At 45.1% G+C, this 21,032-nt stretch overlaps 1 protein-coding gene across 1 annotated transcript in view; it reads left to right on the forward strand.

The window, feature by feature from the left end:
* Positions 1 to 20,668, forward strand: part of si:dkey-197j19.5 (uncharacterized) — a 94,013-nt gene extending 73,345 nt beyond the window's left edge. The window contains exons 8-14 of the mRNA XM_067998273.1: positions 99 to 224; positions 2,592 to 2,717; positions 5,291 to 5,416; positions 7,990 to 8,115; positions 10,687 to 10,812; positions 14,063 to 14,188; positions 20,133 to 20,668. Of these exons, the coding sequence (XP_067854374.1) occupies positions 99 to 224; positions 2,592 to 2,717; positions 5,291 to 5,416; positions 7,990 to 8,115; positions 10,687 to 10,812; positions 14,063 to 14,188; positions 20,133 to 20,403 (1,027 nt within the window). The 3' untranslated portion in view covers positions 20,404 to 20,668. The remainder of the gene's footprint in view (positions 1 to 98; positions 225 to 2,591; positions 2,718 to 5,290; positions 5,417 to 7,989; positions 8,116 to 10,686; positions 10,813 to 14,062; positions 14,189 to 20,132) is intronic.
* The last annotated feature ends 364 nt before the right edge of the window (positions 20,669 to 21,032 follow it).

Genomic DNA, 21,032 nt, shown 5'->3' on the forward strand with positions numbered 1-21,032 from the left:
GATTTGAGAGACTCTGGTGAGATAGCTTCAGGCAGACACTGAGTACCAAACAGAGCAGGAATGTCTGTGAATAATTCTCTATCTTACCGCTATTCTAGACAGCTCATCGCTGTGGATCAGCTCAACCATGAACTGCTGCCGGGAAAGGGGGAAGTCCAGATGAAGTTGGCGCTGGACAACGGTAGCCCGAAGCAAGCCAGTGAAGAGCCAGAGACAAAACTGAGGTAATACGATTGTTCCCCCACCCATATTTTCCCCTTCACACTGACGCTTGCTGGGGTCCAGTTCGAGTGGACATTCCTTGCGGGTGAGCCTACCAGTGTCAGTAGTCAATTCAACTGGCCCTGTCTGCCTGTCCGTCTCGATTTTGAAGATCCCATGACACTATTTGAGGACCAGAAGGGAATTCTCTGATGTCCTGGTCAATATTTCTCCCTCAACCAACTCCACCAAAAACAGATCATTGCTCTTTGTGGGAATTTGCTGTATGCAAAACACTGCCATATATGCCTGCATAACAGCCAGAGTGTTTAGTTGTATGTGAAGTGTATTGAGATATTTCTGAGAGAGAGGATAAGATGCTTTATGGATGCTGGTCTCTTTTTAGACTATTATCTGACAGTGGACAGCCTCACAGCTGAGCCCAATCCTGCCTTCTGTTATTGGATAGATCAAAAGGGGAAACTTTTCCAGCTCAGACCTTTGAGGCCAGTTCTCACGGTCTCTGCTGTCCAGTAGCCACCCAGGCTCAAAGAACCAAACTCCGCACGGACCATGATTTCAAACCCCAGCCATCTGCCTTACAGCTCTATCTGGTACTGTTGCTTCCCACCAGGTCTCTGGGGAGCCCAAGCTACCAGCTGATATTAGACTAAGATTCCTACTTGTGTTCCCAATACCTCATACCCCAACTATAGCCAAGAGTGTGAGTGGGAGACCTGCTCTCGATGTGAACTAATGAGTGTGCGATTGGGTGACTGTTATGGATTTAAACTGATGAGTGTGCAAGAGTGTGAGTGGGCGGCTTACTCTGGATGTGAATCATTGGGTGTGTCTGAGTGTGTGACCTGCTCTGGATGCGAACCAGTGGGTGTGTATGAGAGTGTGTGGGTGACCTGTTGTGGATGTGAACCACTAGGTGTGTAAAAGTGTGAGTGGATCACCTATGCTGGATGTGAACCAGTGGGTGTGTAAGGGTGTGAGCGGGTGACTGACTATCGATATGAAGCAATGGGTACGTAAAAGAAGTAGGTGAGGAAATTGTAGATGCGTTGGTCGTAATCTTCCAAAACTCCCTCGATTCAGTAATTGTCCCCTTGGATTGGAAAATTGCCAATGTCATTTCATTATTTAACAAGGGTAGGAGAGAGAAACTAGGAAATTACAGGCCTATTAGTCTAATGTCAGTTGTGTGGAAGTTGCGAGAGTTATTAGGGACAGAGTGACTGAACATTTTGACAAAAATCAGCTAATCAGAGAGAGCCAGCATGGATTTGTAAAGGGTAAGTCATGTCTAACGAACCTAGTTGAATTTTCAGAGGAGGTACTAACATGGTAGATAAGGGTGTGTCGCTGGATTGTATTTATATGGACTTCCAGAAGGCATTCAGTACGGTTCCATATAACAGACTTAACAAAAATGAGAGCGCATGGAATTGGAGCCAATATATTAGCTTGGATAGGGAATTGGTTCGGAGGTAGGAAACAGAGAGTAGGGATAATGGGTATGTATTCTAATTGATAGGATGTGACAACTGGTGTCCCCCAGCGATCTAACTGGAGCCTCAGCTTTTCATTATATTTGTAAACGATTTGGATGAAGGAATAGAGAGCGGTGTATCTAAGTTTGCTGATGACGCTAAGTTAAGTGGCACAGTAAATAGTGTAGATGAGGGCAGAAAATTGCAAAGGCACTTTGATAGATTTAGTTAGTGGGCAAAACTGTGGCAGATGGAGATATAGATGTTGAATTAGTGCCAGCCTTGACCCTTTTAAATGTGCTGTATATTGTTATTTAGCTTAGTTTGCTGTCAATTTAATTGCAGATGGGAATGCATTTTATTGAATCCGAGGAGCAGCTTTCTCCGTTTGTTCCGAGTCCTGAGATTATTTAAACCCTTTGGCCGTTAGAGTCAAACTATTTTAATGTGTGAAACCATTATCAATTTTGAAGTTTATTCAGATATAAAGAATGCATGAAATGAGCTGCAGTGATGATTCCAATAATTAATTGATAGGAAAGAGTTTCTCCCATGCTCCATTTTAAAGCACAATATTTTACTTTAACAAATATATGGGTATGGGCCGTTCTACAGGGCTCCTAAGTGAAATGAGTTTAACATTCGTCCACAACTAGACTTGTGAACTAGACTTGGATTTTGGAAAGAGCAACACTGATGGGCCAAATGGCCTTTCGTCCTTTCAAGTTTTATGTTCCAATTAGTGTTTTTGTCGACGATCCTCAGGAACCATCATATTTTGTGAACTTGACAAGATTTGAGAGTCTCTGGTGAGATAGCTTCAGGCAGACACTGAGTACCAAACAGAGCAGGAATGTCTGTGAATAATTCTCTATCTTACCGCTATTCTAGACAGCGCATCGAAGTCGATCAGCTCAACCGTGAACTGCTGCCGGGAAAGGGGGACGTCCAGATGAAGTTGGCGCTCGACAACGGTAGCCCGAAGCAAGCCAGTGAAGAGCCAGAGACAAAACTGAGGTAATACAATTGTTCCCCCGCCCATATTTTCCCCTTCACACTGACGCTTGCTGGGGTCCAGTTCGAGTGGACATTCCTTGCGGGTGAGCCTACCAGTGTCAGTAGTCAATTCAACTGGCCCTGTCTGCCTGTCCGTCTCGATTTTGAAGATCCCATGACACTATTTGAGGACCAGAAGGGAATTCTCTGATGTCCTGGTCAATATTTCTCCCTCAACCAACTCCACCAAAAACAGATCATTGCTCTTTGTGGGAATTTGCTGTATGCAAAATCACTGCCATATATGCCTGCATAACAGCCAGAGTGTTTAACTGTATGTGAAGTGTATTGAGATATTTCTGAGAGGGAGGATAAGATGCTTTATGGATGCTGGTCTCTTTTTAGACTATTATCTGACAGTGGACAGCCTCACAGCTGAGCCCAATCCTGCCTTCTGTTATTGGATAGATCAAAAGGGGAAACTTTTCCAGCTCAGACCTTTGAGGCCAGTTCTCGCAGTCTCTGCTGTCCAGTAGTCACCCAGGCTCAAAGGACCAAACTCCGCACGGACCAGGATTTCAAACCCCAGCCATCTGCCTTACAGCTCTATCTGGTACTGTTGCTTCCCACCAGGTCTCTGGGGAGCCCACGCTACCAGCTGATATTAGACTAAGATTCCTACTTGTGTTCCCAATACCACATACCCCAACTATAGCCAAGAGTGTGAGTGGGAGACCTGCTCTCGATGTGAACCAATGAGTGTGCGAGTGGGTGACCTGTTATGGATTTAAACCGATGAGTATGCAAGAGTGAGTGGGCGGCTTACTCTGGATGTGAACCAGTGAATATGTAAGAGTGTGAGTGGGTGACATACTCTGGATGTGAATCATTGGGTGTGTCTGAGTGTGTGACCTGCTCTGGATGCGAACCATTGCGTGTGTAGGAGAGTGTGTGGATGACCTGTTGTGGATGTGAACCAGTGGGTGTGTGTGTGTGGGTGACCTGTTCTGGATGTCCACTACTTGGTGTGAGTGTGTGATCTGCTCTGGATATGAACCAGTGGGTGTGTAAAAGTGTGAGTGGGTGACTTATGCTGGATGTGAACCAGTGGGTGTGAAAGAGTGTGAGCAGATGACCTGCTCTCGATGTGAACCAATGGGTATGTAAAAGAAGTAGGTGAGGAAATTGTAGTTGCGTTGGTCGTAATCTTCCAAAACTCTCTCGATTCAGTAATTGTCCCCTTGGATTGGAAAATTGTCAATGTCACTTCATTATTTAACAAGGGTAGGAGAGAGAAACTAAGAAATTACAAGCCTATTAGTCTGATGTCAGTTGTGTGGAAGCTACTACAATCTGTTATTAGGGACAGGCTGACTGAGAATTTGGAAAAATATGAGGTGATCAGAAAGAGCCAACATGGATTTGTAAAGGATAAGTTATGTCTAACGCCCTAATTGAATTTTTTAATGAGGTAACTAACATGGTAGATAAAGGAGTGTCTATGATGTTATTTATATGGACTTCCAGAAGGCATTCAAGAAGGTTCCACATAACAGAATTTACAAAAATGGGAGCGCATGGAATTAGAGGCAACCTATTGGCTTGGATAGAGAATTTGTTTGGAGGTAGGAGACAGAGAGTAGGAATAATGGGTATGTATTCAAATTGATAGGATGTGACCACTGGTGTCCCCCAGTGATCTGTAACTGGAGCCTCAGCTTTTCACTATATTTAATAACGATTTGGATGAAGGAATAGAGAGCCGTGTATCTAAGTTTGCTGATGACACTAAGTTAGGTGGCACAGTAAATAGTGTAGATGGGAGCAGAAAATTGCAACGGCACTTTGATAGATTAAGTGAGTGGGCAAAACTGTGGCGGATGGAGATACAGGTGTTGAATTAGTGCCAGCCTTGACCCTTTTAAATGTGCTGTGTATTGTTATTTAGCTTAGTTTGCTGTCAATTTAATTGCAGATGGGAATGCATTTTATTGAATCCGAGGAGCAGCTTTCTCCGTTTGTTCCGAGTCCTGAGATTATTTAAACCCTTTGGCCATTAGAGTCAAACTATTTTAATGTGTGAAACTATTATCAATTTTGAAGTTTATTCAGATATAAAGAATGCATGAAATGAGCTGCAGTGATGATTCCAATAATTAATGAGGATGCAGCCAGATCAAAGGAAGTCTTTGTGTTAATGAATCCTTCATTTAAAAAATCTCCTGGTTCCTCATTGATAGGAAAGAGTTTCTCCCATGCTCCATTTTAAAGCACAATATTTTATTTTAACAAATATATGGGTATGGGCAGTTCTACAGGGCTCCTAAGTGAAATGAGTTTAACATTCGTCCACAACTAGACCTGTGAACTAGACTTGGATTATGGAAAGAGCAACACTGATGGGCCAAATGGCCTTTCGTCCTTTCAAGTTTTTTGTTCCAATTAGTGTTTTTGTCGACGATCCTCAGGAACCATCATATTTTGTGAACTTGACAAGATTTGAGAGTCTCTGGTGAGATAGCTTCAGGCAGACACTGAGTACCAAACAGAGCAGGAATGTCTGTGAATAATTCTCTATCTTACCGCTATTCTAGACAGCGCATCAAAGTGGATCAGCTCAACCGTGAACTGCTGCCGGGAAAGGGGGACGTCCAGATGAAGTTGGCGCTGGACAACGGTAGCCCGAAGCAAGCCAGTGAAGTGCCAGAGACAAAACTGAGGTAATACAATTGTTCCCCCGCCCATATTTTCCCCTTCACACTGACACTTGCTGGGGTCCAGTTCGAGTGGACATTCCTTGCGGGTGAGCCTACCAGTGTCAGTAGTCAATTCAACTGGCCCTGTCTGCCTGTCCGTCTCGATTTTGAAGATCCCATGACACTATTTGAGGACCAGAAGGGAATTCTCTGATGTCCTGGTCAATATTTCTCCCTCAACCAACTCCACCAAAAACAGATCATTGCTCTTTGTGGGAATTTGCTGTGTGCAAAATCACTGCCATATATGCCTGCATAACAGCCAGAGTGTTTAACTGTATGTGAAGTGTATTGAGATATTTCTGAGAGGGAGGATAAGATGCTTTATGGATGCTGGTCTCTTTTTAGACTATTATCTGACAGTGGACAGCCTCACAGCTGAGCCCAATCCTGCCTTCTGTTATTGGATAGATCAAAAGGGGAAACTTTTCCAGCTCAGACCTTTGAGGCCAGTTCTCGCAGTCTCTGCTGTCCAGTAGTCACCCAGGCTCAAAGGACCAAACTCCGCACGGACCAGGATTTCAAACCCCAGCCATCTGCCTTACAGCTCTATCTGGTACTGTTGCTTCCCACCAGGTCTCTGGGGAGCCCACGCTACCAGCTGATATTAGACTAAGATTCCTACTTGTGTTCCCAATACCACATACCCCAACTATAGCCAAGAGTGTGAGTGGGAGACCTGCTCTCGATGTGAACCAATGAGTGTGCGAGTGGGTGACCTGTTATGGATTTAAACCGATGAGTATGCAAGAGTGAGTGGGCGGCTTACTCTGGATGTGAACCAGTGAATATGTAAGAGTGTGAGTGGGTGACATACTCTGGATGTGAATCATTGGGTGTGTCTGAGTGTGTGACCTGCTCTGGATGCGAACCATTGCGTGTGTAGGAGAGTGTGTGGATGACCTGTTGTGGATGTGAACCAGTGGGTGTGTGTGTGTGGGTGACCTGTTCTGGATGTCCACTACTTGGTGTGAGTGTGTGATCTGCTCTGGATATGAACCAGTGGGTGTGTAAAAGTGTGAGTGGGTGACTTATGCTGGATGTGAACCAGTGGGTGTGAAAGAGTGTGAGCAGATGACCTGCTCTCGATGTGAACCAATGGGTATGTAAAATAAGTAGGTGAGGAAATTGTAGTTGCGTTGGTCGTAATCTTCCAAAACTCTCTCGATTCAGTAATTGTCCCCTTGGATTGGAAAATTGTCAATGTCACTTCATTATTTAACAAGGGTAGGAGAGAGAAACTAAGAAATTACAAGCCTATTAGTCTGATGTCAGTTGTGTGGAAGCTACTACAGTCTGTTATTAGGGACAGGCTGACTGAGAATTTGGAAAAATATGAGGTGATCAGAAAGAGCCAACATGGATTTGTAAAGGATAAGTTATGTCTAACGCCCTAATTGAATTTTTTAATGAGGTAACTAACATGGTAGATAAAGGAGTGTCTATGATGTTATTTATATGGACTTCCAGAAGGCATTCAAGAAGGTTCCACATAACAGAATTTACAAAAATGGGAGCGCATGGAATTAGAGGCAACCTATTGGCTTGGATAGAGAATTTGTTTGGAGGTAGGAGACAGAGAGTAGGAATAATGGGTATGTATTCAAATTGATAGGATGTGACTACTGGTGTCCCCCAGTGATCTGTAACTGGAGCCTCAGCTTTTCACTATATTTAATAACGATTTGGATGAAGGAATAGAGAGCCGTGTATCTAAGTTTGCTGATGACACTAAGTTAGGTGGCACAGTAAATAGTGTAGATGGGAGCAGAAAATTGCAACGGCACTTTGATAGATTAAGTGAGTGGGCAAAACTGTGGCGGATGGAGATACAGGTGTTGAATTAGTGCCAGCCTTGACCCTTTTAAATGTGCTGTGTATTGTTATTTAGCTTAGTTTGCTGTCAATTTAATTGCAGATGGGAATGCATTTTATTGAATCCGAGGAGCAGCTTTCTCCGTTTGTTCCGAGTCCTGAGATTATTTAAACCCTTTGGCCATTAGAGTCAAACTATTTTAATGTGTGAAACTATTATCAATTTTGAAGTTTATTCAGATATAAAGAATGCATGAAATGAGCTGCAGTGATGATTCCAATAATTAATGAGGATGCAGCCAGATCAAAGGAAGTCTTTGTGTTAATGAATCCTTCATTTAAAAAATCTCCTGGTTCCTCATTGATAGGAAAGAGTTTCTCCCATGCTCCATTTTAAAGCACAATATTTTATTTTAACAAATATATGGGTATGGGCAGTTCTACAGGGCTCCTAAGTGAAATGAGTTTAACATTCGTCCACAACTAGACCTGTGAACTAGACTTGGATTATGGAAAGAGCAACACTGATGGGCCAAATGGCCTTTCGTCCTTTCAAGTTTTTTGTTCCAATTAGTGTTTTTGTCGACGATCCTCAGGAACCATCATATTTTGTGAACTTGACAAGATTTGAGAGTCTCTGGTGAGATAGCTTCAGGCAGACACTGAGTACCAAACAGAGCAGGAATGTCTGTGAATAATTCTCTATCTTACCGCTATTCTAGACAGCGCATCAAAGTGGATCAGCTCAACCGTGAACTGCTGCCGGGAAAGGGGGACGTCCAGATGAAGTTGGCGCTGGACAACGGTAGCCCGAAGCAAGCCAGTGAAGTGCCAGAGACAAAACTGAGGTAATACAATTGTTCCCCCGCCCATATTTTCCCCTTCACACTGACACTTGCTGGGGTCCAGTTCGAGTGGACATTCCTTGCGGGTGAGCCTACCAGTGTCAGTAGTCAATTCAACTGGCCCTGTCTGCCTGTCCGTCTCGATTTTGAAGATCCCATGACACTATTTGAGGACCAGAAGGGAATTCTCTGATGTCCTGGTCAATATTTCTCCCTCAACCAACTCCACCAAAAACAGATCATTGCTCTTTGTGGGAATTTGCTGTGTGCAAAATCACTGCCATATATGCCTGCATAACAGCCAGAGTGTTTAACTGTATGTGAAGTGTATTGAGATATTTCTGAGAGGGAGGATAAGATGCTTTATGGATGCTGGTCTCTTTTTAGACTATTATCTGACAGTGGACAGCCTCACAGCTGAGCCCAATCCTGCCTTCTGTTATTGGATAGATCAAAAGGGGAAACTTTTCCAGCTCAGACCTTTGAGGCCAGTTCTCGCAGTCTCTGCTGTCCAGTAGTCACCCAGGCTCAAAGGACCAAACTCCGCACGGACCAGGATTTCAAACCCCAGCCATCTGCCTTACAGCTCTATCTGGTACTGTTGCTTCCCACCAGGTCTCTGGGGAGCCCACGCTACCAGCTGATATTAGACTAAGATTCCTACTTGTGTTCCCAATACCACATACCCCAACTATAGCCAAGAGTGTGAGTGGGAGACCTGCTCTCGATGTGAACCAATGAGTGTGTGAGTGGGTGACCTGTTATGGATTTAAACCGATGAGTATGCAAGAGTGAGTGGGCGGCTTACTCTGGATGTGAACCAGCGAATATGTAAGAGTGTGAGTGGGTGACATACTCTGGATGTGAATCATTGGGTGTGTCTGAGTGTGTGACCTGCTCTGGATGCGAACCATTGCGTGTGTAGGAGAGTGTGTGGATGACCTGTTGTGGATGTGAACCAGTGGGTGTGTGTGTGGGTGACCTGTTCTGGATGTCCACTACTTGGTGTGAGTGTGTGATCTGCTCTGGATATGAACCAGTGGGTGTGTAAAAGTGTGAGTGGGTGACTTATGCTGGATGTGAACCAGTGGGTGTGAAAGAGTGTGAGCAGATGACCTGCTCTCGATGTGAACCAATGGGTATGTAAAAGAAGTAGGTGAGGAAATTGTAGTTGCGTTGGTCGTAATCTTCCAAAACTCTCTCGATTCAGTAATTGTCCCCTTGGATTGGAAAATTGTCAATGTCACTTCATTATTTAACAAGGGTAGGAGAGAGAAACTAAGAAATTACAAGCCTATTAGTCTGATGTCAGTTGTGTGGAAGCTACTACAATCTGTTATTAGGGACAGGCTGACTGAGAATTTGGAAAAACATGAGGTGATCAGAAAGAGCCAACATGGATTTGTAAAGGATAAGTTATGTCTAACGCCCTAATTGAATTTTTTAATGAGGTAACTAACATGGTAGATAAAGGAGTGTCCATGATGTTATTTATATGGACTTCCAGAAGGCATTCAAGAAGGTTCCACATAACAGAATTTACAAAAAGGGGAGCGCATGGAATTAGAGGCAACCTATTGGCTTGGATAGAGAATTTGTTTGGAGGTAGGAGACAGAGAGTAGGAATAATGGGTATGTATTCAAATTGATAGGATGTGACTACTGGTGTCCCCCAGTGATCTGTAACTGGAGCCTCAGCTTTTCACTATATTTAATAACGATTTGGATGAAGGAATAGAGAGCCGTGTATCTAAGTTTGCTGATGACACTAAGTTAGGTGGCACAGTAAATAGTGTAGATGGGAGCAGAAAATTGCAACGGCACTTTGATAGATTAAGTGAGTGGGCAAAACTGTGGCGGATGGAGATACAGGTGTTGAATTAGTGCCAGCCTTGACCCTTTTAAATGTGCTGTGTATTGTTATTTAGCTTAGTTTGCTGTCAATTTAATTGCAGATGGGAATGCATTTTATTGAATCCGAGGAGCAGCTTTCTCCGTTTGTTCCGAGTCCTGAGATTATTTAAACCCTTTGGCCATTAGAGTAAAAATATTTTAATGTGTGAAACTATTATCAATTTTGAAGTTTATTCAGATATAAAGAATGCATGAAATGAGCTGCAGTGATGATTCCAATAATTAATGAGGATGCAGCCAGATCAAAGGAAGTCTTTGTGTTAATGAATCCTTCATTTAAAAAATCTCCTGGTTCCTCATTGATAGGAAAGAGTTTCTCCCATGCTCCATTTTAAAGCACAATATTTTACTTTAACAAATATATGGGTATGGGCCGTTCTACAGGGCTCCTAAGTGAAATGAGTGTAACATTCGTCCACAACTAGACCTGTGAACTAGACTTGGATTATGGAAAGAGCAACACTGATGGGCCAAATGGCCTTTCATCTTTTCAAGTTTTATGTTCTAATAAGTGTTCTTGTCGAGGATCCACAGGAACCATCATATTTTGTGAACTTCACAAGATTTGAGAGTCTCTGGTGAGATAGCTTCAGGCAGGCACTGAGTACCAAACAGAGCAGGAATGTTTGTGAATAATTCTCTATCTTACCGCTATTCTAGACAGCTCATCGCTGTGGATCAGGTCAACCATGAACTGCTGCCGAGGAAGGGGGACGTCCAGATGAAGTTGGCGCTGGACAACGGTAGCCCGAAGCAAGCCAGTGAAGAGCCAGAGACAAAACTGAGGTAATACGATTGTTCCCCCACCCATATTTTCCCCTTCACGCGAACGCTTGCTGGAGTCCAGTTCAAGTGGACATTCCTTGTGGGTGAGCCTGCCAGTGTCAGTAGTCAATTCAACTGGCCCTGTCAGCCTGTCCATCTCGATTTTGAAGATCCCATGGCACAATTTGAGGACCAGAAAGAAATTCTCTGGTGTCCTGGTCAATATTCCTCCCTCAACCAACACTACCAAAAACAGATCAACTATGATAGGATCATAGAAGGGTTACAGCACGGAAGGAGGCCATGCCGTCTCTATGCAAGAGCATTCCAGCTAGTCCCACTCCCCCGCCCTGTCCCCGTAGCCCTGCAAATTTTTTCCTTTCAAGTACTTTCAAGTACTTCCACTAAACTGCGGAAGCAACATGATATAGATAGAGCTAAGTGATTCCACAACTAACGGGAGGAGGAGGCTCTGTAAACACCCCTATTCTCAATGATGGCGGAGTCCAGCACGTGAGTGCAAAAGACAAGGCTGAAGCATTTGCAACCATCTTCAGCTGGGAGTGCCGAGTTGGTGATCCGTCTCGGCCGCCTCCTGATATCCCCACCATCACAGAAGTCAGTCTTGAGCCAATTCGATTCACTCCACGTGATATCAAGAAACGGCTGAGTGCACTGGATACAACAAAGGCTATGGGCCCCGACAATATCCTGGCTGTCGTGCTGAGGACTTGTGCTCCAGAACTAGCCGCGCCTCTCGTCAAACTGATCCAGTACAGCTACAACACTGACATCTACCAGACAATGTGGAAAATTGCCCAGGTATGTCCTGTCCACAAAAAGCAGGACAAATCCAATCCGGCCAATTACTGCTCCATCAGCCTACTCTCAATCATCAGCAAAGTGATGGAAGGTGTTGTCGACAGTGCTATCAAGCGGCACTTACTCACCAATAACCTGCTCACCGATGCTCAGTTTCGGTTCCGTCAGACCTCATTAAAGCCTTGGTCCAAAGATGGACAAAAGAGCTGAATTCCAGAGGTGAGGTGAGAGTGACTGCCCTTGACATCAAGGCAGCATTTGACCGTGTGTGACACCAAGGAGCCCTAGTAAAATTGAAGTCAATGGGATTCAGGGGGAAAACTCTCCAGTGGCTGGAGTCATACCTCGCACAAAGGAAGATGGTAGTGGTTGTTGGAGGCCAGTCATCTCAGCCCCAGGACATTGCTGCAGGAGTTCCTCAGGGCAGTGTCCTAGGCCCAACCATCTTCAGCTGCTTCATCGATGACCTTTTCTCCATCATAAGGTCAGAAATGCCGATGTTTGCTGATGATTGCACAGTGTTCAGTACCATTCGCAACCCCTCAGATAATGAAGCAGTCCATGCCCACATGCAGCAAGACCTGGACAACATCCAGGCTTGGGCTGATAAGTGGCAAGTAACATTCGCGCCAGACAAGTGCCAGGCAATGTCCATCTCCAACAAGAGAGAGTCTAACCACCTCCCCTTGACATTCAACGGTATTACCATCGCCGAATCCCCCACCATCAACATCCTGACCAGAAACTTAACTGGACCAGCCACATAAATACTGTGGCTACAAAAGCAGGTCAGAGGCTGGGTATTCTGCAGTGAGTGACTCACCTCCTGACTCCCCAAAGCCTTTCCACCATCTACAAGACACAAGTCAGGAGTGTGATGGAATACTCTCCACTTGCCTGGATGAGTGCAGCTCCAACAACACTCAAGAAGCTCGACACCATCCAAGACAAAGCAGCCCGCTTGATTGGTACCCCATCCACCACCCTAAACATTCACTCCCTTCACCACCGGCGCACCATGGCTGCAGTGTGTACCATCCACAGGATGCACTGCAGCAACTCGCCAAGGTTTCTTCGACAGCACCTCCCAAACACACGACCTCTACCACCAAGAAGGACAAGGGCAGCAGGCATATGGGAACAACACCACCTGCACGTTCCCCTCCAAGTCACACACCATCCCGACTTGGAAATATATCGCCATTCCTTCATCGTTGCTGGGTCAAAATCCTGTAACTCCCTTCCTAACAGCACTGTGGGAGAACCTTCACCACATGGACTGCAGCGGTTCAAGATGGCGGCTCACCACCACCTTCTCAAGGGCAATTAGGGATGGGCAATAAATACTGGCCTTGTCAGCGATGCCCACATCCCATGAACGAATCTAAAAAAACTTATCCAGTTCCCTTTTGAAAGCCACGATTCAATCTGCATCTACCAACCCCCCTGGCAGTGCATTCCAGATCATAACCACTCGCTGCGTAAAAATGTTTTTCCTCACGTTACCTTTGGTTCTTTTGCCAATCACCTTAAATCTATGTCCTCTGGTTCTTGACCCTTCCGCCAATGGGAAGAGTTTCTCTCTATCTATTCTGTCTGGACCCTTCATGATTTTAAATACCTCTATCAAATCTCCTCTCAACCTTCTCTGCTCCAAGGAGAACAACCCCAGCTTCTCCAGTCTATCGGCAGTTCTACAGGCTCCTAAGAGAAATGATTGTAACATTCTGGATGAGAACCAGCGGATGTGTAAAAGTGTGAGTGGGTGATCTGCTCTGGACGAGAAACCCCAGTGGGTGTGTAAGAGTGTGAGTTTATGACCAGCTCTGGATGTAAACCAGTGGGTGTGTAAGAGTGTGAGTGGTGACCTATTCTGGATGTGAACCAGTGGGTATTGAGAGTGAGTATGTGACATGCTCTGGATGTGAACCAGTGGGTGTGTAAGAGTGTGAGTGGGTGACGAGGTCTGGTTATGAATCAGTCGGTGTGTAAGAGTGAGTGTGTGACCTATTCGGGATGTGAGCCAGTGGGTATGTAGGAGCAGTTTGAATGTTATTCCCTCTGTTGGCAGGTTGAGATGAGGAACTGCGCAGTTGTGGGCAATGTTTTGTGGGGCCACCCTCTCCACACAACCTTCAGCTTCAGCGCTCTCTTCTCTGTGCCACCATTGCCTGGTGCGTGAGTGCTTTTCTTTCCTATTTCTACCCCGTCATCTGTGAGCCATTCTTTTTAAAGCGGGAGGATGGTGGCTTGTGCTGGCTGATCCCTCCATGTGTTATGAAAGATCTGGCCTTGGCTCTTCCCTACTCACAGCAGTGCAGAGGGATCAGTAACTCAGAATGCTGGGCTCCAAACTTCGATACGCGCTCTATTTTCATTTTAAACAGACATTTGGTTTCCTTTTAATTTTTCTCATTTAGCTGGATTTTATTCGCTCATTTCTCCTTAGGTTGTCCAGGACCTCACCACGCCAGTCCCGAAGGAAAAGCCATGGGAAAGAGAAGGACGGTGGAGTTCTTTCATCAAGCAGTAAGAAACTGCACATGACACTGGATGACTATATGAAGTGCAGAAGGTTAGTTCTCCATGAAATGTTACCTGGAATTGCTGAATACTGTCATCCTTTCTCAGTGACCACAAAGTGCTTTTACGTTGTGTGGGACCTGCCCTGGCCCAGCTAGGTCCTGACTGTGGCTTCATGCAGCTGCCTACGTAATTGCCAGCTTAAAACTCTGCTGCTGTGCATCTCCTGCAATGTAAACCCACTTAGTGATGAGCTGCCAGCGATTACCCAAACCCCATCTGGGAGGTTGTTGAGAGATTAAATTCACAGCTCCGGCACCGGTTAGAGAGCCAGTACGTACGCTGAATGTGGGCGGTAAAATCCTGGTGTACAATTAGCAGGACTCATCTCACACAGCGACATTATCAGGCACTTTGTAAATGCATCAGATTCAGGGGAAAAAAACATCATTTAACGCTCAAGAAACCTTCATATAAAGCATAATGTCTCATTTATATAAATACATAATGCCTCATCTTTACAAAGACATACTGCCTCGTCTGTATCAACACATACCGGCTCATCTATATAAATACACACTGCCTCATTTACATAAATACATTCTGCCTCATTTATATAAAGACATGTTGCACCATTCATAAAAATACATACTGTCTCATTTATGTCAATACACACTGATCCCATTTATATGGCAGCATGGATACAAAATTGGCTATGTGACAGGAAACAGAGAGTAGTGGTAAACGGTTGTTTTTCAGATTGAAGGAAGCTATACAGTGGTGTTTCCCAGGGGTCGGTACTAGGACCACTACTTTCCTTGATATATATTAATGACTTGGACTTGGGTGTACAGGGCACAATTTCCAAAACTTGGAAGTGTAGTGAACAGTGAGGAGGATAGTGATTGACTTCAAGAGGACATATACAGGCTGGTGTAATGGGCGGAGATGTGGCAGATGAAATTTAACGCAGAGATGTGCGAAGTGATGCATTTTGGTAGGAAGAACAAGGAGAGGCAATATAAGCTAAAGGGTACAGTTCTAAAGGGGGTGCAGGAACAGAGAGACCTGGGGGTATATGTGCACAAATCGCTGAAAGTGGTAGGGCAAGTTGAGAAAGTGGTTAAAAAAGCATACGGGATCATGTGCTTTATAAATAGAGGCCTAGAGTACAAAAGCAAGGAAGTTATGATGAACCTTTATAAAACGCTGGTTCGGCCACAACTGGAGTATTGTGTCCATTTCTGGGCAGTGCACTTTAGGAAGGATGTGAAGGCCTTAGAAAGGGTGCAGAAAAGATTTACTAGAATGATTCCAAGGATGAGAGACTTTAGTTACTTGGATAGACTGGAGAAGCTGGGGTTGTTCTCCTTAGAGCAGAGAAGGTTGAGAGGAGATTTGATAGAGGTGTTCAAAATCATGAAGGGTCTAGACAGAGTAGATAGAGAGAAACTGTTCCCATTGGCGGAAGGGTCAAGAACCAGAGGACATAGATTTAAGGTAATCGGCAAAAGAACCAAAGGTGACATGTGGAAAAACGAGTGGTTAGGATCTGGAATGCAGAATCTGAAAAGGTGGTGGAGGCAGATTCAATCATGGCTTTCAGAAGGGAATTGGATAAGTACTTGAAGGAAAACAATTTGCAGGGCTACGGGGAAAGGACGGGGGAGTGGGACTAGCTGGGTTGCTCTTGCAGAGAGCTGGCACGGGCTCGACGGGATGAATGGCCTTCTTTTGAGCTGTAACTATTCTATAATTCTAAAGAAATACACACTGCCCCATTGATATAAATACACACTGCCCCATTTATATAAACACATAGCACCCCATTTCATAGAATCATGGAATGATATAGCACAGATGGACGGCCCATCGTGCCCATGCCGGCTCTTTGAAAGAGCTATCCACTTAGTCCCACTCCCCTGCCCTTTCCCCAAAGCTCTGTAAATTTTTCCCCTTCAAGTATTTATCCAGTTCCCTTTTGAAGGTTATTATTGATTCTGCTTCCACCGCTCTTTCAGGCAGTGCATTCCAGATCATAACAACTCGCTGTGTAAAAAAAATTTTCCTCATCTCGCCTCTGGTTCTTTTACAATTACCTTAAATCTGTGACCTCTGGTTACTGATCCTTCTGCCACTGGAAACAGCTTCTCCTTATTTACTCTATCCAACCCTTCATAATTTTGAACACCTCCATTAAATCTCCCCTTAACCTTCTCTGCTCTAAGGAGAACAATCCCAGCTTCTCCAGTCTCTCCACATAATGGAAGTCCCGCACCCCTGGTACCATTCTAGTAAATCTCCTCTGCACCACAATTAATGATTCTCAACTACAGCTTCCAGACTTTCACTAGTTTGCACTGGTACCAAATTGATATCTTTTGGTGAATTGTGCCCAGGTGATTTATGTTCATTGTGGGTGCACTCGCACATCCTTTCCCTAACCCCTTTGATTTGGGTTCCTGAAATTTACCCATAATTTACCCAGCAATACATAGTGCCCCATTTATATAAATAGATACTGCCCCTTTGATGTAAAAAAATACTGCCCCATTGATCTAAATACACACTGTCCCATTTTTTTTAGTTGTTCATGGGATGTGGGCGTCACTGGCGAGGCCGGCATTTATTGCCCATCCCTAATTGCACTTGAGAAGGTGGTGGTGAGCCACCTTCTTGAACCGCTGCAGTCCGTGTGGTGAAGGTTCTCCCACAGTGCTGTTGGGAAGGGAGTTCCAGGGTTTTGACCCAGCAACGATGAAGGAACGGTGATATATTTCCAAGTCGGGATGGTGTGTGACTTGGAGAGGAACATGCAGGTGGTGTTGTTCCCATGTATCTGCTGCTCTTGTCCTTCTAGGTGGTAGAGGTCGGGGGTTTGGGAGGTGCTGTCGAAGAAGCCTTGGCGAGTTGCTGCAGTGCATCCTGTGGATCGTACACATTGCAGCCACAGTGCACCAGTGGTGAAGGGAGTGAATGTTTCGGGTGGTGGATGGGCTGTCAATCAAGCAGGCTGCTTTATCCTGGATGGTGTCGAGCTTCTTGAGTGTTGTTGGAGCTGCACTCATCCAGGCAAGTGGAGAGTATTCCATCACACTCCTGACTTGTGCCTTGTAGATGGTGGAAAGGCTTTGGGGAGTCAGGAGGTGAGTCACTCGCTGCAGAATACCCAGCCTCTGACCTGCTCTTGTAGCCACAGTATTTATGTGGCTGGTCCAGTTAAGTTTCTGGTCAATGCTGACCCCCAGGATGTTGATGGTGGGGGATTCGGCGATGGTAATGCCGTTGAATGTCAAGGGGAGGTGGTTAGACGCTCTCTTGTTGGAGATGGTCATTGCCTGGCACTTGTCTGGCGCGAATGTTACTTGCCACTTATCAGCCCAAGCCTGGATGTTGTCCAGGTCTTGCTGCATGTGGGCACGGACTGCTTCATTATCTGAACATCCCCATTTCTGACCTTATGATGGAGGGAAGGTCATTGATGAAGCAGCTGAAGATGGTTGGGCCTAGGACACTGCCCTGAGGAACTCCTGCAGCAGTGTCCTGGGGCTGAGATGATTGGCCTCCAACAACCACTACCATCTTCCTTTGTGCTAGGTATGACTCCAGCCACTGGAGCGCTTTCCCCCTGATTCCCATTGACTTCAATTTTACTAGGGCTCCTTGGTGCCACACTCTGTCAAATGCTACCTTGATGTCAAGGGAAGTCACTCTCACCTCTCCTTTGAAATTCAGCTCTTTTGTCCATGTTTGGACCAAGGCTGTAATGAGGTCTGGAGCCGAGTGGTCCTGGCGGAACCCAAACTGAGCATTGGTGAGCAGGTTATTGGTGAGTGAGTGCCGCTTGATAGCACTGTCGACGACACCTTCCATCACTTTGCTGATGATTGAGAGTAGGCTGATGGGGCGGTAATTGGCCAGATTGGACTTGTCCTGCTTTTTGTGGACAGAACATACCTGGGCAATTTTCCACATTGTCGGGTAGATGCCAGTGTTGTAGCTGTACTGGAACAGCTTGGCTAGAGGCGCGGCGAGTTCTGGAGCACAAGTCTTCAGCACTACAGCCGGGATGCTGTTGGGGCCCATAGCCTTTGCTGTATCCAGTGCACTCAGCCATTTCTTGATATCATGTTGAGTGAATCGAATTGGCAGGTCAGAGGCAAGGGAACAACACCACCGGCACGTTCCTCTCCAAGTCACACACCATCCCGACTTGGAAATATATCGCCGTTCCTTCATCGTCCCTGGTTCAAAATCCTGGAACTCCCTACCTAACAGCACTGTGGGAGAACCTTCACCACACGGACTGCAGTGGTTCAAGAAGGCGGCTCACCACCACCTTCTCAAGGGCAATTAGGGATGGGCAATAAATGCCGGCCTTGCCAGCGACGCCCACATCCCATGATCGAATTTAAAAAAGGGATATCGAAGCACTGGAGAAAGTACAAAAACGATTTACTAGATTGATACCATAACTCATAGGTTATACTGATCAGGAAGGATTGAACAGGCTGGGAATCTTTTTTCTAGAAAAGGGAAGACTGAGGGGGTCACCTGATAGAGGTCTTTTAGATTATGAAAGTGATATGACTATGATAGGGTAGACATAAAGAAAATGTTTCCACTTGCGGGGGAGACCAGAAGGAAGGGCCATAAATATGAAATAGTCGCTAATTAATCCGAAATAGAAGTCAGGAGAAACTTCTGTACCCAGAGAGTGGTTAGAATGTGGAACTCACTACCACAGGGAGTAGTTGAGGCGACTAGCATGGATACATTTAAGGGAAAGCTTGATAAACACGAGGGAGAAAGGAATCGTAGGATATGTTGATAGGGTTAGATGAAGATGGGCGGGAGAAGGCTCGTGTGGAGCATAAACATCGAATGGACTTGTGGAGCCACGTGGCCTGTTTCTGTGCTTTACATTCTATGTAAATTCCATATAATACACACTGAGCCATTTATATAAACACACACTGATCCCATTGATATAAATACACGCTGCCCCATTGATATAAATACACACTGCCCCATTGATATAAATACACGCTGCCCCATTGATATAAATACACGCTGCCCCATTGATATAAATACACGCTGCCCCATTGATATAAATACACACTGCCCCATTGATATAAATACACGCTGCCCCATTGATATAAATACACACTGCCCCATTGATATAAATACACGCTGCCCCATTGATATAAATACACGCTGCCCCATTGATATAAATACACGCTGCCCCATTGATATAAATACACGCTGCCCCATTGATATAAATACACGCTGCCCCATTGATATAAATACACGCTGCCCCATTGATATAAATACACGCTGCCCCGTTGATATAAATACACACTGCCCCATTGATATAAATACACGCTGCCCCGTTGATATAAATACACGCTGCCCCGTTGATATAAATACACGCTGCTCCGTTGATATAAATACACACTGCCCCATTGATATAAATACACACTGCCCCATTGATATAAATACACACTGCCCCATTGATATAAATACACGCTGCCCCATTGATATAAATACACACTGCCCCATTGATATAAATACACGCTGCCCCATTGATATAAATACACACTGCCCCATTGATATAAATACACGCTGCCCCATTGATATAAATACACGCTGCCCCATTGATATAAATACACGCTGCCCCATTGATATAAACACACGCTGCCCCATTGATATAAATACACGCTGCTCCATTGATATAAATACACGCTGCCCCATTGATATAAATACACGCTGCCCCATTGATATAAATACATGCTGCCCCATTGATATAAATACACGCTGCCCCATTGATATAAATACATGCTGCCCCATTGATATAAATACATGCTGCCCCATTGATACGAACTCCGTAGATTGAACTGGATTCCATTAAAATCCATAAGGCTAAATTCAGCTGCAAAGAGTAGAACCCGAAGAGAATATTTGATGAATTTACCTCTATTAATTTTATTTGTCAGAAAGTTGAAAGGGAAGCTGCAGTCTGTGCCAGGCTCGTCCCCTCAAATCCAGGCCAACCCACGGGCCTTCTGGCCTGGCCACATGCTGGACAAAGTGCGCATGTACCTGCCGTACGCCAAGTTGGAGCATGAGGAAGTATTGTTCAGTAACACCCGCCAAGTTCCGAGGCTCAGTCCCAGCATCTACCACAATGAGAAGAGTTGGCCCGTCAGTGACCAGGGCTATCTTATATATGGAGACATAGAAATGAGGAGGCGGTACATGCTGTGATCAACCTGCTCAGAGTATCCCGCGGCACTCTGTGGCACTCAGACACTGCAGGAGCCTATCAAAACTTCCACCTGGGAAACAAAAAACAACATGATCTCTCGTCAAAAGGTGAACAAAGTCTGATACAACTAATGACCAATCTTTTTGACCAGGTAATTTATAAACACTCTCCTTCCCAAACAAACAAACACCTGTGTTCAGTAACAGTGAGTGTACATCACATTGTTGCAAGGATACTTTTAAATCAAATAAAATGCTTTACTCACATCGCCACCCTTTCAATTTTTGTTAAGGCTTGCAGACCCTCCTAAACTTTTGCAAATTATTTTTTCTCTTCCCTTCTCCGACAATTGAGTGTAGGCTGGTAGATCGGAAAAGGTTAAATCTACAAAGAGAGAGACTAGCGCCATACAGAGAGAGACTAGCACCATGCACAGAGAGAGAGACTAGCGCCAAGCACCCAGAGAGAGACTAGCGCCAAGCACCCAGAGAGAGACTAGCACCATGCACAGAGAGAGAGACTCGCGCCAAGCACCCAGAGAGAGACTAGCGCCAAGCACCCAGAGAGAGACTAGCACCATGCACAGAGAGAGAGACTCGCGCCAAGCACCCAGAGAGAGACTAGCGCC

Source organism: Heptranchias perlo, chromosome 17, assembly GCF_035084215.1.
Source record: "Heptranchias perlo isolate sHepPer1 chromosome 17, sHepPer1.hap1, whole genome shotgun sequence".
In the NCBI taxonomy this organism is placed as follows: domain Eukaryota; kingdom Metazoa; phylum Chordata; class Chondrichthyes; order Hexanchiformes; family Hexanchidae; genus Heptranchias; species Heptranchias perlo.